This window comes from Engystomops pustulosus, chromosome 2 (genome assembly GCF_040894005.1).
Source record: "Engystomops pustulosus chromosome 2, aEngPut4.maternal, whole genome shotgun sequence".
In the NCBI taxonomy this organism is placed as follows: domain Eukaryota; kingdom Metazoa; phylum Chordata; class Amphibia; order Anura; family Leptodactylidae; genus Engystomops; species Engystomops pustulosus.
In genome coordinates this window covers 120,072,850-120,091,456 of record NC_092412.1, presented here as the reverse complement: position 1 = coordinate 120,091,456, position 18,607 = coordinate 120,072,850, and the positions used below count along the sequence as shown (strand labels likewise).

The 18,607-nt window shown below is 37.3% G+C and overlaps 1 protein-coding gene across 8 annotated transcripts in view; it reads right to left on the bottom strand.

The window, feature by feature from the left end:
* The window catches only part of AUTS2 (activator of transcription and developmental regulator AUTS2), a 959,393-nt gene that overhangs the window by 727,514 nt on the left and 213,272 nt on the right, over nt 1-18,607 (bottom strand). For all 8 annotated transcript variants that reach the window (XM_072136188.1, XM_072136190.1, XM_072136189.1 and 5 more), the window contains exon 2: nt 10,929-11,147. In XM_072136188.1, the coding sequence (XP_071992289.1) occupies nt 10,929-11,147 (219 nt within the window). The remainder of the gene's footprint in view (nt 1-10,928; nt 11,148-18,607) is intronic.

The following is an 18,607-nucleotide window of genomic DNA, read 5'->3' as shown; positions in this document are numbered from 1 at the left end:
TTGTAGTTGACTGAAATTTTCAGATGGCACTTTATCGGCTTTTACTGTATATTAGCTGCTTTTATCCAATGAGTCATTATTTGACTCTTTAGTGCTAAACAATATCCGCAGCATGTCTGGCCAATCTAAATGTGCTGGAGAAACAATAATCAATTAGACCAGTGATTACTATAGCAGAGAGTCACTGGAGAAAAATGCATCTCGCACAGTAATACATGAAACTGTAACTCTGCCAGATGGTTTAGCATGGAGTGGAATTAATTTCACAGGAGAAATGTTTGTAAGGCATTAAAAATTTCACACACTTTAGCTGAAAGTATTTGTTTCTCGATTGAAATCTGAAAAATCCTCACTGTTGACCCCTTTTCATCTCAAAAATTTCAGATCTGATAAGGCCACTGGTTATTTTGGGAAATTTAATTACAGCTATACAAAAGTCCATAAGCAATCTTTGCTAATTATAACCTGGCCATACTGACTCAACATCACATCGGGATGTATAAGACACATGTTTCTAATTCACTATTTTGAAATGCTGTTAACCCTGTTCATTGACAAGCAATTAATTATACAGTAAGATAACATGCAATTTTACTCTTTCTATAGGAATGTTGTTTTATATAACCATGTGATTTATAAAGAAAGGTGTCAGTAACAATAAATAAATACTATGTAATATTGATATTGACCCCAGACCAGTTATCTAATAATAATGCAGACACCCAAATAAGTGGAATAACAATAATACAGAACCCAAATATGGCAATGATGACCTAAGCCCAAATAAGAGAATAAATAGAAACCCAGACCCCGGGTCAGACAATAAATAATAATGCAGAACCAAGGTTAGACAGTAAACAATAATTGGGACTCCAATCCAGGTAAATATTACTAATCCAGATTAATAATGACACAAAAGGCAAGCAAAACATAAAAAAAAAATTGCAGACCTCTAACCGGACAACTAATAAAACAGACCCCAGACCAGACAAAGAAGATACAGATCCCGGATAAGACAATAAATTATGAAGACTCTAGGTCAGATGATTAATAAAGATGCAGTCCCCAGACCCAATGAAAAAAGTAAATAAATGCACACTTTTCCTTCCTTCTGTTCGATGCACTACTCCATAACTGATTCTGGCTGATGATCTGCTCTGGGTCCAAATGCAAGCACAGACAACTATCTTCAGGACCCAGAAACAAGTGGTGATTTCTTACCTTATGTATTCACAGTTATTCAAGCGCCAGCCCAAATGAGTTTTCCTGATGGAAATGACTATTGGCTACCTATAGTGATAAGGCCAGGAGGATCCAGCCACCAGTGTCTATACAGAAAGGTTATCAGGGTAAGGATGGGCCATAACCCAGACAAGCACGTGGCCGGTTGCAGGAGAGTAGAGGAGTGAGCACTCCTCACTCTTTCTCTCTTCATAGAGAGTTGAGGGGACGTGTCCCATATTTGGTACTGTGGTAGCCAAGCCAGGTCACGGAGCAATGGACACAAACTGCTCACCGCAACATGACCGTGTGCCATAGACCTCTATGGGGCCAAGATCTGGCCCTCATAAAGGTCATGTACATGAGTCCTATGTATGATAAGGATGACCCTATAAGGGTCTTATACTTACCCTGCCAAACTTTTGTAATGGAAGCAAACCCCTTTAATTGAAATGTTTCTTTAATCACAGCCTGCTCTAAAATGTTACCTAACCTAACCAGTTTCTTACTGCTTTATGACTATAAGTTGTGCAGCAGGAAGGGGAGTATGCAGAGGAGCCCTATCCATATGCAGTGAGTGTCAGCTGTATTACACAACTGACACCCACCAGTAACTACTGCATTTGGTTCCGGAACCGATTGCAGCAGTTAAAGCTGTTAGGGGCCACGGTCAAAGCTGACACCAGCGCCTAACATTGCATCCGATGGGCGATGCCATCTTGTATTTCCAATAGGAGCCCTTCATGACATCTTTGGAGGGTACCAATTGATTGCCATGATAGCTAGGAGCCTGCTTAAGGCTCCCATAGCTGTCATTCATCGATCTGTATTACAGTCTGTAGGAGACAGACTCTAATATAGAAGCATTATATTCACAATCTACTGCAATACAATTATATATTAAGTAAAATAAGTAATAAATAATTAAAATAATAAGCATGTTAGGTATCACTGCATCTCAAAATGTCCACTCTATCATAATATAAAAATGATTATTCCCAGTGGTGAATCCCTTAAAGGAAAATGGTGCCCAAATGCCTAAATTGCCACTTTTTTGCTATTTTGCAACATGTAAAATTTTTTTAAAAAATCGAGTCTATACCATCCCCAAAATGATATAAATGAAAACGTTAGCTTGTCCTGCAAAAAATGACCCTTTACACAGCCCCGTACACAAAAAAAATGATGCCACTAGAAAATACAATTTGTCCGTCAGATAACAAGCCCTCTTATGTCTCTGTAAAAGGAAAATAAAAAAGATGTGGCTTGTAGGAAGTAAAAAAAAACGGAAATGCAAAACTGGAAAATTGCCCAGTGAAAGGGTTAAATAAACTCAGTACCAGCACCACTCAGTAATTAGCCTTTTGTTCAATTCTAAAACAAATACTACTACAAGGTCATTTTATTACGTTTTCCTTTTTACTGGCAAATATACACATTAGCGAATATGATTCTTTGCAAAACTTAAGCACTTCTTTTATTTGCTCTGTTGGAAAGTAGAAAACTAGAATTGCTTTGTCTCATTTTTTCAATCATTTGCTCTGAAACTAAAGGTTCTTTTCTGCTCTCTTGACCACAGTTATTAATTCAGGTGAAAACACTTTTTCCAGCAAATGAATTTTCCAGGGAATGGAAATATTTGTATTAGTTTTCGCTTTTACAATAGGAAATAGGAAATCTAGGAACTTTAAAATAACAGTACTTTAAAAGCCGCTGCCCTTTTTCGGTTTTGAATTTTCATTTTTCACTCCCCACCTTAAAAAATCTGTAACTTTTTTATTTTTCCATGTACAGAGCTGTGTGACAGCTTATTTTCTTCGTAACAAATTACACTTCAAAATGTTGGTATTTAATATTCCATGCCGTGTACTGGGAAGCAGGAAAAAAATTCCAAATGCAGTGAAATTGGTAAAGAAACGCATTTGTGCCGTATTCTTGTATGCTTGGATTTTACGGATTTCACTGTGCGCCCCAAATGACATGTCTACTTTATTCTTTGGGTTGGTATGATTATGGGGATAACAAATTTATATAGGTTTTATAATGTTTTCATACATTTAAAAAAATTAAAACCTCCTGTACAAACATTTTTTGGGGGATTTTGTCATCTTCTGGTGCTAATAACTTTTTTATATTTTAGTGTATGGAGCTGTGGGTGGTGTAGTTTTTTTGTGGATTTTGATGTCATTTTTAGGACTGTGCAACCTTTTGATCACTTTTTATAGAATTTTATTTTTTTTAAAAAATGGCAAAAAAGTGCCATTTTCGACTTTGGGCGCGATTTTCCATTACAGGGTTAAACACAGTGAAAAAATGTTATCATATTTTGATAGATCGGGCATTTTCGGACACTTTATACTAATGTGCTAATGCTAATGTGTTTATGATTTTTACTGTTTATTTATATTTATATCAGTTCTAGGCAAAGGGGGGTGATTTGAGTTTTTAGGTTTTTTATTATATATTTTTTTAAAACTTTTTTTAATTTTTATTTTTACTATTTTTCAGACTCTCTAGGGTACTTTAACGCTAGGTTGTCTGTAAGATCCTATCATATACTGCCATACTACAGTATGGCAGTATATGGGGATTTTACTCCTCATACATTACAATGTGCTGATAGCACATTATAATGCATGGGTTAACCCGAAGTGTCCTCGGGTCTTCGTAAGCGACTGATGGCGACTGATCGCCACTCCCCGATGACGTCAGATGACGTTTGAAGCCGCCGGCAGCTTTGTCGGCGGTGATCAGCAGGAATTTATCTTACGCTTTATCTTACCGAGTTTATTTTCAGATTGTGTTTTCATGAGATGTTGTACTTCGCATTAAAGCTATATTTTAGTTGAAATTTTTGGCACAAAAATGGAAAATTGGTAAAAAAATTTTGAAACATTCTTGATTTTCTGATTTCTAAATGTTTTGCTCATTTTGCAGTTAGTCTAACTTCCCAAATTAGTTGCAAATTAGCAATAATCATATGTCTGATTTATGTTGACACTGTTTTTAACATGTTGTTTGATTTTATTTGGACGTTAGGAGGCTTAGGGGTCAGATTTTCTAAATTTTTAAGTAAATTTTCGATTAAAATTTTTTAGAAGACAATTCACCTTCATAAGGGTTTTTAAAGTTCTATTTATGAGAAACTCCCCACAAACCACCCCATTTATAAAAATAAACCCCTCAAACTATTAAAAAAAACCTTTGGTAAGCTTGTTAACCCTTTAAGCATCTCACAAAAATGAAAACAATATGGAGGTTCTATTTGGAATTTTGGAATTAATTTTGACAATAAAAAGTTTGTTTGTGCAGTTTATTATGAGTAGGAAATTACCCCACATGTGAATGTAAACTACTTTACGGGCCCACAGCAGAGTACAGAACAAAAGGGGCAATTGAGCTTTTGGAGGGCAGATTTTGATGAAATTTTTTCAGGTGCCATTACACATTTGAAATGTTCCCAAAGTACCAGAACAGTGAACCCCCCCCCCTATAAATGATATTATTTTGGAAAATACACCACTTATTTTTCGAGGGTTATATTGATATTTTTACCACAACATATGTTTAATAGAAAGTATTCAAATTGGCAGTAATTGCAGTAATATCCCACACATGATCACAAACAGAAGTAGGGGCCCACAATGCATTTGTGAAGGGAAGGAGCGTATTTTGCTGGAACAGATTTCAGGTGCTATGTCTCTTTGGCTAAACCCCTAAGACAGTAGGGCTGTAAAAACCCCATTTTAAAAGTGAGACCCTCAAGGAATGCAGTAACAACATATTTGGGGTGAAAAACCTTGTTGTTTAACCTTTATAAGCTTTTCTGGGGGGCTGGATGCAAAAAAAAATCTATTCTGTAATTGATTTTTACCTTTTTTGTTTTACACACTAAAAAGCATAGCACACATGCTACTTATTTTCTATGAGTCAGTATGATTATGGCATTATTCTATTTATTTATAAAACTTATTTGGAGAGACAAATCTCTTGATTTTGCATTTCTGTCTACTAAGCATTTTCATTATTTTGTTGATTGAGCTGTTTTAGAGCTTATTTTTTGTGGGATTAGTTGTTCTTTTTATTTGGTATCATGCAGGGTTAAATGTGACTTTTTATGGTGTTTTTTGTTTGGTTGGATGCGCATAGATCTTAATTTTTGCTGTGTTTTTATTTATATTTTTTAAGGTGCTCACCGTGTGAGTTCAGTAATAATTTAATTTTATTGTACGGGTTGTTGCAGACATGGTGATACCCAATATGTGATGTTTGTGTGGAGAGTTTGTTTGGGAGTTTTTTACTATATGGGACATTTATTGGACTTTATTGCGTATTAAATTTTATTTTAAATAAACTTTTTATTTACTTTGTTTTACACTTTTTTTGTCTCCTTCTGAGACTTAAACAGGTGATCATCTGAACACTTGTTTATAATTTTTAAGGTGTTCATCATACAAGTTCAAATGGCAGTAAAAACTATCCAGAGCAAGGCAATGACAATGCAAACTCTTTCAGGAGCTTCTTACTGTTTTTTATCCCTGGTGCTTAGGAAACCATGGAAGTTTTCGGTGCCTATAGCACTGTGCATTACCTTGCCTACTCAATTCTCTATGAGGTGTCTAAAGCACTGACCACTGCTTGTTTTTTTTAGGCTCCCTGTTTACTCCTATCAGCCATCCCATCTCTGTGATTTCATGTAGTTCCACTGTTCCTCACGCCAACCACCCATAATCTTTATTTCTTCATGAAGGGAGCCTAAGCTACAGGACCTTTTTTACTTTTATGCTTGAGTTATTTGCACTTTTCTTTATTGCTTGAGACAAACCAATTATTTCAGTTATTTCTCACCCCTTCTGCCCCAGCCAGTGGGACATTATTCCATAACCATCCCTTCATCAACAACACATGCTTGCATACTGTTGTGAATGACCCCTGTCCAATTTATCATGGCTTTATCCATGGTCAGCACCAAAGATCACAAACATTAGTACACAGAACCATCAAATTACAATACTAACCATTACTCTTCTACTCTAACGTGGCACCATTTTCTTTCTTAAATGCATTGCTCATAACATTTATCTAGAGTGTCTTAAAAAAAACCTATGTATCCAATAATGATAAGGCATGCCACATTTTCTTATGGATTTACTGATGTTTTATGGCAAGCTTATTGCTACATCCACCATTCTGTAACAGTGTAACCAATAATTTGAGTACTCAAAAGGCAATCATCAAGCTTGACATCTTCTGATTGAGATTGCATTTTTACTACTAACCAAAAGTTTGTGTTGAGGCGGAAATAATGCTTCAAGAGATGAAATACAACTTATACATCCTATGGAAATATATTCAAATTGTAGGATACTTTATTCAGGCTGTAAATCATGTAGGAAATCCCATTATTTGTGGTTTTTGGTTATACCATCACACCCCTATAAAAATGTTTTTGGCTTCCCTATCATTTAGTAAATTCCTTTTTTTTCTCTATAAGTTAGGTTGCTAAAAAGCACATCACCAACAAGCGATACTCTTACATGATTCTGCAGGATCAGCTTCTATGCTCTAATCATTTTTTCTTTTCATTACTTCTTTTTGAACCAAACAACTAATATTTAAATTAAATAACCTAATTTATTTCCAAAAATGTGAGCAATGCTGTGATCCTTTATGTATATGGTAATTCCAAGGCCAAATACCGAATTCAAAATAGTCCTAACAAAGAAGACCTTTTTTCTGCATGTATTTAGCTGTGAATTCTGCTTTATAGAGTGGAGCAGATGTTTTCCTGTTAGCTGGAATATTATACAGGGTTTAAACAGATTTATTTTCCTCAGAGAAGATCTACAGAAGATTAAAACATTATGCCACTTGTGGAAAATAAACAGAGGTTTTTTTTTAACAGGATAAGCACTGCATTATTCAATGGTAAATTAACTTTCAATTACCTGAACCTTTCAGAATACTGTCCTTAACATAATCAGTTGTGCATTATTCCTAATACACAGGATGTGAGTCTGCAGTGTCGTGGCCAATTATGTATTTTACAATACCCACAGTTGTCTATTCTAGAAGGAAACAATATGTACAGCTTAGCAATCAATTAGCAATTCATTCTTTTTATGTTATGCCACCGACTGACAGTAACACGGTAACAGTAACTCATTTGATGCTGGCGCGGACTACCGAGTACGTACAGCTGTCAGGCGGTTTCACATGTATCTATCTATAGCTATTCTTTTGAACAGAGCCCTCCCACAACTTCTATTTCAATTAGCAGCTCCTGAAAAAGCGTAATGAAAGCAGCTGTTAAAAAGCACTTGAGCTTCCATGAAATACTGCAAGTCCAAACTGTAAATAGCACATTATAAATCCCTTGTCACCAGTGCTGTCAGCTTCTCCTGGGATCACACGGCTACAGACAATCAGTCCCATCTGTCAACATGCCTCTCCAGGCTGACCTTAGCTAAGTCCATGGTCAATGTTACATTGCATCATTCATTACAGACCGCACCATGGCAGACCATACTACTCAGCAGCTCGGCCACATTATTTATAGTAGTGACCAGCCTTATCCCACACTGAATGTTTCCTCTATATACCCAATTATTGACCCTTAAAATGTATTAGTAGTTCTGCCATAAACATTTATTAATGGCTACATGTCACGTTGAGGAAACTTACCAATAGGCAGGCAGCTTGTTATAGAGCAGGAGAACCAGGGTGGATTGATTTTTTTGTTACAGTGAATACAAATAACCTCTATGGAGAATGAATCCAGAGATGAACTGATAACAGTTGAATGCAAAAGTGATATTTGGCAACCCAGCTTCAGGTGGTTGGAAGTATGTAGCAGCATAGTATTTTTTTCCCAAATATAAGCTAATCCCAGGGTGCCCTGATGTGACCCTTGTCCACATCTCCATCATCACTACACTCTGATATTTATCAACAAGGTGATGCATGTGTATGGATGAGCTTTTCAGTTAAATTCTCTTTTGTAGCTGTGCTTCACTCCAGCAAATAAATGGAGACTTTGAAAAAGCCATTTTTCAAGCCACGCTTTCAGACAAGCCAATTCATATCTGCCCATTTTCAGAACCAAACATGAAATTCTACCTTGTTCTTTCCTAGTTTTACCCAGTTAAGTTTAATGGGGTTGTACCAGGTGAGAAGGTTATTCCCTATCCACAGGGTGAGGGATAACCATCTGACCCTTGAGAGTCTAATGGAGCACATTGACTTTTACTCTTCAAGAGTCCCATTTTCGAAGTCGCTTTTTAATGTGTTGTACCAAGTTTGTATGATATAACAAGCAGATTGTGGGGTCCAAATGCTGAGACCCCCGGCATCATGAAATGGAACAACCAGAGAACAGGGATCCTGTTCTCCCTAATAGGTGAAGTTGTAAACCTGATACAACATGTTTAAATGAGACTTTGAAATTGGGGCTCTTGAAGAATGAAAGTCAGTATTTCCAACATTACATTTTAGCTACCGAATTTGTAGTATCTCACTTGGTATTAAAATGTGTTTTTCCAAGATGTAGTTTATAGTATATAACACCAAATCAACTGAACCCAGATAATTTATTTTTTCTTATTACTTCCCTGTGAAAGTTAATTCCACTAATTACATTTAATAGTGAATTAGGACGTATAGCTCTTTTCCTATAAAGCATTTATTTAATAACTTCTGAATGCTGGTGTACAATGTAGTGCGTAATTATTGGCTGTTCTACAATTTTCAGACATTTAATAAATATATTTGTTAACAGCTGAAATGAAAATGAGGGGTTGGAAAACGTTCATACTGCTACTAAAGTATAAGCTTTAATTAGCGTACTGATGAGAGCTCGCAGATCTAAGAGGTGTCAGAGCTTTGGGTTAAGCTGATGAATACATTATACTACCTGCTCAACTGCCAGGAAGATTTGCATAAAACGGCTGAGGAACATGTTTTATCTAAATAGTATATAATTTTGTTTTATATATTAAGTTATGCAATTAAAGCAGTGCCTTAGGAAATGACTTTTACCGTTTCTGGTTCAATCTGAGAACTGACTTGAATGGCTCACAAAACAGCTCTTGCATTATCAGTAGGATACCTAGAGTAAAAAACTTGAAAACGTTATCTCCAAAGTCTAATAATAGACGCTGGATTTTCAAGGATTTCAAACTTCTGAGCACACTTTTGATATTAATATCTGAAGAGGCCTTTTGGGAGATTCATACCTTCTGACAAGAGCTGTAGGTTCCATTCTACCAAACCACCTATTACATGTGCACTGACTGCTAAATATAGTACACTCTTGATTTGTGTAATCTGAATTATCTCTATTACCAAGTTTTTAAAATCAAATGTTTTTTTTTGCTCACAAAGAGGTCAGGACAGAAATACCAGCAGAAAGTATAACTCAAACGAACACACTTTGCCACAATGGTATCCCCAAGATTATCAAATTTTGCCCCAGTCCTTCACCTCCATACATCCTCAACCTTACTCTAACTGGCAAGAGCTTCATTTTCTCAGAAAGGCTATGTACTACAACACTGTTACAATGGCTGTGCAGTTACCCATACACATGTATCTGGATGAGTCCTGAAAAGTGTATTGGTGAGACAAACAATAGGCTAAAGTTTCAATAAGAACAGACAAAACTGGTTAATTGTACCTGCGCTGACATAATTTACAACACTGTATACTAAACAAAATTGTTATGAATCTATAACCATCCTTCCTATTCTTAGAGGTCCAATAGAAACCTCTTTAAAACTTTAGGACCTTTCAGATTCAACAATGAACTTGAGTATTGCTTTTGACTTCCATTAACTATTTCACTTATGAATATGACTGCATACAATTGTATAATTCCTTTTGGTGTCTTTATTTAAATTTTATTGTGAAATAATGATACATTTTGATATTGATTGTAAAAAGTTCATAATGCTTTAATATTTATATAGAACAGACTGGTATTACAATAAGCTACTAAATATGTGCCATGGAGAAACATCTCAAAGAAAGGGATTTTTCCAAGCAAGATTCTACCCAGTACTGAAATGTGCCTCTGGGTATATACCATCTCATTTGTTCCTGGTATGTAATATTGAAATACCAATAAGAAAACGCTTTTTGCTTAATATTACTTTAATCAAGTCTAAGGATAAAACTATAGAGTTTTCCCTGTCCCATAGCATTAGCCTCTAGCAAAAATCAGAACAGTTAACTTCATCATATGATAAAGTGTGCAATGTAATGTTAACAGTGAAATAATTATGGCAGATTTAGAGTACTTCACACTTCAGTAGGCCTTGGGCATCTTAAGCCAATGAATTGATATAGAATACGAGCCCCTGACAAGCAGAACCTTACATAAGTGTCTTAACGTTAATAGTGTCATTCATGCAGGGAACAAGTGACCTCACCAGCCAGTGAGTAATACCTACTACATTGATAGACTTCATAGAACTGGATTTCAGGGGCAACTACATAATGGTCCAGCATGTTATATAGACTGCTGTGTCTCAGTAAGAGGCTAATAAAGCTGCACTCAGCTAATCATCAAAAGCCCTTTGAGGCCTCAGGTGAATAAACCAGGTCATAGGGTGGTGTAAGCGGCATGTAGTTCAGATATACACAGCACAAATAAGATACATTCTTTCTGAGAAATAAAAGCCAGTGTTTAAAGTCAAAGCACACCCTACCTGCTTCTGTCTCTTCTGAAATCTTTTCTTTCCAAACTGCTGTTGGAAGAAGTTGCAATCGTTTTCCCTATCGGAGCCATAGTGATTGCTTTTCTTTTGTGGCTTATTGTTCTTTTGTGGTTTTAGAGACAGCCCATTGCTCAAAATGTCCCGCTTCTTTTTACTGAGAGGGGTCTGCTGCTCGACTTCATGCTCCTCTGGCATCAAGGTTCCCTCCTTCTGTAGAAAGAAAACAAAATATCAAGGTGGGAAGGGTTGATGCAATGAGTAAAAATATTTGGCATAAAAATTCTGATTTCATCAGTTGTTAATTGGACATTCATATCACTGAATAACATCTTGGCATGCCAGTTATCTTGAGTAGTATAAAATTTTTTTTTAATGGGGTTAGCAATCTTGATCCATACTCAGAATGAAGCCAATTTCTTAACATACTTAGCGGCAATCAGTAATCCATTCTTTTTATCTGAATAGTAGTTTTCATTACTAACAGCTTTCTCTACTGTAGTTTCTATAAATCTGATGTCCACTTTAAGATGGAGGGTGAAGATTTAGCCGCTGTGCCTCTCTACTCCACCTCCCTCCGATAGAGCCTCTATCCACCTTGCTGACATTGGCACAGAAATGAAACGGTGCAACATCACAAAACAAGGATCATTAGCTGAGGTACATCAGATATAACAACATATATCTTTACACAATCATTTGTCATGTGTGATAACATCTGTACAAAAACAGCAATCCAGTAAAAAGTACTTTCTTCTTGTTATGGATATGACTATAATTTCTGGTTGAAGTTATGCAAGAAAGAGTTAACATTTGTTATGAACATAACAAAAGTTCATATTCTGAAGCTAAGCAGGATGGGGGTCTGTATGGTTTGACCTCCAAGACAACATCATCTCCAACATGGCCTTGAAGAGAGTACATCACATTCCACCTCCGTGCACCGTGAGGAAGACTAGAGTCTCATGTATATCAATATCACATGATATGTTGTTTATAATATCTTTGTATCTGTGCGTAGGCGGAAACATGACCAAATTAAGATAAGCCAATCACATCCAAGCATAGTACCTAAGAGGGTTCTCCCTCTTATGCTAGATATGCTAAACCTTTTAGAGACCGAGTGCCCAAACTACAACAAAGACCCGACTATTTATTACAAAGTGCCAACACAGAAATTTAATTTGTGATTTATACTCTCTTCTCTGTCACAGTTTTAATTGATACCAGCACCCTGAGGACACCAATAAAGCAGAAAATAGTCCCAGGTAGAGCTGTCACTATAAAATACCCCTGTGCACAGCAAGTCCTGGGCTGTCTGGGACTGCAGGAAGATACCTGGAGTCCTCTCTGGTGATGGCCTGAGTGCCCACAGAAAGGGCTCCGAGTGCCACCTCTGGCACCAGTGCCATAGGTTAGCCATCACTGTGCTAGATGAATACCCGGTAGTTCAATAAAAAAATTAGAGAGAATCTTAGAGACCATAGCTGTGTCTGTGTGATTACTTGCGCATGCAATATATTATATATATTTTAATATTAATATTCAACTTGGAGTAGACATCAATACAATCAGTGGCACACAGGTTTTAGTGCAATTTAAAACACTCTGATAACATATATTACAACGTTTATAATATTCACTACAGATGTATGCAGAGTTTGGTGAAAGTTAATGACCCTTAAGGGTGCAAAAAATTTACAATACACAAGTGGATAAGTTAAGAGGAACCTTATCCTCTACCAATTGCATTTAGGCCCCTTTCACACACAAGTATATGGTGGCAATGAACGTCTGATAGCATACGGCTGCCATAAAAGTGCACTGTGCATGGCATGGTACAGTGAGCCCACCCATGTGTTACAGTACAGTGCTGCCACCGGAAAAAAAATAGAATGTGCTCTATCTTTTGCCATATGTATGGCCCGGCAGCATGCCTCCCTATGGAGAGAAGAAGGGTGAGGAGCACTCAACCCTCTACCTTTCCAGTCAAACACATGCTATGCCCAGGTCCTGGCCAGGGCATAGCAGACATTAGTAATAAAGCACCCTTAATGCAACAAATAAACAAAGCAAAACAGAAAAAAATATAGCTGAATGGTGCTGCCATGGACTTGCTGTACTGAAATAATGGCACATAAAATGGCATGACCTGGTACATTTATCACCAAGGTTTTGTCTTTCATATATCTGAGGTATAACTGATGTAACAGATTTCTATCACAGCTTGTTCTCCTTTCATGCTCAAAATGTTAAAAAAAGAATGACATCAAGACCTAAGCTGTTAAATGTTTAAAAGCCAAGAATTGCTGAAACAGTTTTCCACACATTTTACAAACTTTAATCTCTGGGGCCCTTCAGTGTCAAAACCTCTTAATACTGACATTCCAGATAGCATTGTACACTAAACAATAACATGCTGATATACCACATAGACCTTGCCTTGAAAATTAAACAGCTAAAACGCTTGGAGCATAAATGGCTGAATGCATTAGACACTCTAGTTCCGGGCAGAAAGCAGATTTGGGAACTAAACCAAAAGGCTTGAGAAACAGGAATTGAAAGGGATTGTCAGATCAGATCAGTGGGGCTGGCGGTAACAAGTAATTTAGAGTGTGCTTTGACAAGGAAATAGTTTTCAAACTGATCCACACATAGGGAATAAAAAAGGTTCCATTATTGTTCTTCATATGAATATTTAACAATATGTTCCTCTTTGTTAATCTATAGCAACCCCAAGACTAATAAATGGCCATTATAATTGCAGATAAAAATAAAATGCACAGTGCAAACTCGAGAAAATATAACTAATTGCTACCAAACATCATCATGAAAACTTAATCATATTCAGTCCCTGGCTAGGCAGCATGTATTCTTTCTTGGTAGTCAAAATTGTGCTGCATCTTGGCTCATTACGCAAAATCAGCCAGTCAAGGCGTACAAAAAGAAAGACAGGGAGGTCAAAGCAGATGATGACTTTCTCATTATTAAAGGGGTTTGCCCATGAAAGAAAATTCTCTAATTTAAATCCCCTTGTGATGTAAACACAACAAAGATCATTTTTACACTTTACTTTACAGTTTTATTGCTGTTTTAGCCCCTATTACTCATTCTGGGCATGGACTCCCTAAGCAGACACATTATGATCCATCTAGTTCTGTGAGCTGACAATGTGTTTAGATTATTTGGGTACATATATAGACTTTCTTTTACCTTCCGAACACACTCATCTGACACATAGAAAGAGAGATGAGACAGATCAGAGAAGAGATGATGAGATCCATAAGATGCATATTACACACTGAGGGGCAGATTTATCAAGCTGTCTAAAGGTAAGAATGTTCTTAGTTGCCCGTGGCAACCAAGTACATCTCAGGTTTCATCTTAACGGAGCTATAATTGGTTGTCAGGGACAAATAAGAACATTTTTACTTTTAAACAGCTTGATAAATCTCCTCAAATGACACTCTCCAGCTACATGTCAGCTACACACTTTGTATCAGATTTCCTGTGCCTGTTTCCCCCTCCCTGGATAAATAACTTATCTGCCTGTAGCTTGTAGTTCTCCTCACGCTGTGTAAATGCTGGCAGGATGTCAGTGAGTGTGTATCAGTGAGAGCTCTGTCCTGGAATGCAAGGGGAGGGGCTCCCTGCAGAGGGAGAGAGAAGCTCCCTGAAGGCAAGATGGTAAATGACCCTAAAGTTAGAAGATCGAGGATCATGGGCAACTGAAATTGTGTACACCAGGACTAATGAAATGCTGTATTTTTGTTAATAACAGTGTATTAGAGAATGTGTTATTTTGTTATCCTGAGTACTTTTAAGAAATTTGTCTTTCTGAAAATACCCCTTTAAGCTTAGATTCTTCATCCTTCCCAGCACAATTTTATTGTAGTAGAGTAGATACCCCCTTTAATTTCATTATATAATATGTTCAACAATCTACTTGAAAATTACAGTCATAACTGGATCAGTAATACTGAAAAGATACTGGCCCACATTTTTAATGTGTTTTTCTGTTTTACTTTGCACTGAAAAGGATGTGCAAACTGCTTTAAGGTGTCTGCTGTAACACACAATTCTGCACCTAAAGGGGTGTTCTGGTGCAGTTATTATTTGGACTCAACAGAATTATGTTGCATGCTGTATATCAAAGGTTCACCAAAATAAAGTTGGTGCACACATCCCAAGCAAGGGTGTGCCAGGGTGTGCCAGAATAATGAAGACCGTGCACCAGTATTCAGTATCTGCCTCACTTTGCACATTAGTGAGGCAAACTGCACATAGAGCAACTTGCACTACTTTTGATAAATCTGGGCCACTGTGCCAGTGGTACCATCAAAGTGGGTCATTTATCTTAGAATTGTCTCCTATATTTCTTTTATTTTTGCAACTCCAGATGTGAACGTATGAAAAAGTCGCAATTGTGGAGCAAGAACCCTATAGACAAAGCTACCTAATATATGAACTTCTAAGATAGATCAAACAAATCCAAAAGATAAATGACCCCCAAAGAGTGCCAATCAAAAGCACTATGTACATATATGGCACCAGAATGACAATATCTGAACATGATTCTTTTTCTATTTTTACTTTTAAACTAAGGACCACCCCTGTTTTTGAAACATTAAAGTCACACAATAAGACTTTGCTTATTTACCTCTAGATTTGTGTATGAATAGGCTCGGTTTTTGAGAACACTATCTGCACATGCTGTAAATAAGCAATTGTTGACTTCTCGGTTGAAGCAGAAATTCTCTATTGTGCTGGGATGTGCATGTAATCGGTTTTCATTTGAAAGGTTTAAATAAGCTCATGTGCACATGGATACTTAATGTTTTGTTCTCCTGGAGTGAAGCATCGAGCTGTCTAGAGGACTACGGCTAATGGTTACATTTATTTAACAGCATGTACTCATTCCAAAAGTAAAATCAATAAGGACATGATAAGGGAACAATAAGAGGATTGCAGACAAGATTTATCACAAAATTACACAGAATTAAATCTACCCTAATACCATCAGAAACACTGTCAATATTGCTTGAGTTCCCTTCTTACATCAGTGGCCAACAAGAAAATACGATGTTGCCGAACAGATAAACATCAGAAGCCAATAGAATTGGCAGGTGATAGAACAAACATGTTTTCTTCACTCAGGTTTGTATTGTGTAGTTAAAATGTGTCTGAAAAATATATTTGACAGCAATCTCTCCCTTTCAAAATCATGTACTGAGATTCCAGAGGCAAGATACTGCACTGAATACTTTTTAACAGTCCAAGCTTTGAGTTTCTGATACAGAGCTTCACTTCGTAGGAATCATAATTCAGACTGCTACAAATATGTATTGAGAAGTCAACCACCAATGATGTAACTCATGGTAACTTGAATATGTCATCACATATGTTAGAGAAGAGTGACTGATAGGTGGCTTTCTTCATACATTAGCCACCTGATAGGGAAGCTTTCTGCACATGAACAACCTGGCTTCTTTGTTTGCCTATTCTTTGACCCTTCTGCCAGGTGATACCCAGAAATAATGCTTCCTGAGTAGAGCAGTGAAAGTTGGTCCCTTTCTTCTTACTGATGGCATATCTTGATTGACAATTGTCTTCATTGTCTGTGAGGGCATGTTCACACGTTGACCCAAATTTATCAAAAGTTGAGCAAACTGCACTAAGTGCATCTGGTTAGCTGGCTACACACATGTTGTTTATTCTTAACAGCAAGTATTTAGGTTTAAAAACATCTGTGATCAGGAGTAGCTCCTCCCCAATGCTCTTGAATTGTATTTCATATTGAAATTCAAGTGCAACTTCTGAACACACCCACCCAAGACAGATGCAGACTACCTTATGAGAGCATTTTTTAACCACAACTCCTCCGGCATAATCACATGACATCAAGAAACATAAGATAAACAAAGTTGCCATGAAAATTTTATTCAACCTTATTAACACATATATAACACCCATTGCATGTACCCTTGCTAACATCTTTCTGGCCTCTTTTGGGGCGAATATATATTTTCCCTGGACAACCCATATACCACACAGGCGAAGGCGTTCCACAGGTATGTGGATGACATCTTCATTGTCTGGGAACGTTCTGAGCATTCTTTCCTGGATTTTGTGGCATATTGAATCGGGTAAAACAAATGAATATGAGATTTACTGCAGTATTTGGAGGGAGAGAACTTGAGTTCTTGGATGTCAAGGTAGAATAAAAAAAGGGCAAACTGCGCACTTCGGCCTTTAGAAAACCCACGTCTACTAATTCCCTCCTACACTAATTAAAATCTAGACTAAGAGAACAGGGTTATCCTACACCCCTAATGGAATAAGCTCTAGATAAAGCAGTTAGGGTACCACATGAAATTCTTCTTAGGGCTAGGAAGGGCAACATCAGAACAGAGTAAGAAAAGAGAAACTTTGTTTTTTTCCTTTAATTATGGTCCCTGTGAGATGGCAATTAGCAAAGCTATTAACAAACACTGGCATATCCAGAAACAGGAGCCTCAACTGACAGAACTCACTGCCAGTAGACCCATATTAGCATTAGGAGATGTACGACTCTACGGGACAAACTGGTCCGCAGTAGATACTCTTCTCCCCATGACACTTGGCTTTATAGAGGAATCCAGAACAGATGCGGGTCGAGCCGTTATTGTACTTTTAATAGCTAGGCTAAATTCATCAATTTTGGCTGAACTATCAAGTTGGTGAATGCCTTCATATCTTGTAGGTCCACTTTTGTTGTTTATGTGGTGTTCTGTCCTTACCAAAGGTACTATATTGGCAAGACAATAAGGAGTCTCTTTGCCCATTTTAGGGAACATAGGAGGTCTATCACTACGGGGGTCGGCTGTCCCCGCATCATTGAACATACGAACATACAAACATGTGAATGTACTGAGGTTTGCTGGTATAAAGAAAGTAGAATGTGGTCCAGAAGAAGGTTATTGTTCCCTTTACCTATTACCTCGGGAAAGCAGATGCATTATGAAATTCGGGATCATGGGTGCACTAGGTTTGCATGATTGCAACGAGTTAAAAGTGTTCCTCTAGATATTATGAAATAAGCATTGTATACTAACTAGCATCAAGAAATATGATAGTGTCTCTTTATGTTTGGTTTTTATTCTCATGTTGTATACCATATGTTTTTATTCCCATTTACCTGACCTATGTCTTACGCTTCCCAGGTAATGAGTTTGTTCAGACATGTGGGGAATCTTAAGGGAGTTTGGTATAAGTTATGTTTTGAGACTGCTTGTTATCACTATTGTGACACATGTCAGCTTTCCCCTTTATATCGGTGGGGCACACGCTTGCGCCGCCACTGCCTTGAGTCATGCTGTTAAGTTTGAGCACAACCTGTGTGAATGTGGAAGTCTTCCCACCCCTCCATTTTACCTGTTGAGAGATGCTGACTGATCCGTATAGCTAACTGTGCCCGCATACATTCTTCTTCCCATTTTATTAACACATATATACCTAGTAAACGAACACAAACACATTGGGGGTCATTTAGTAAGTGCCCGATTCGCGGTTTCCTAACGTGTTACCCGAATATTTCCGATTTTCCCTGTATTGCCCCGGGATTTTGGCGCACGTGATCGGCGCCGGCATGCATTTGATGGAAATCGGGGGCCGTGACCGAACGAAAACCCAAC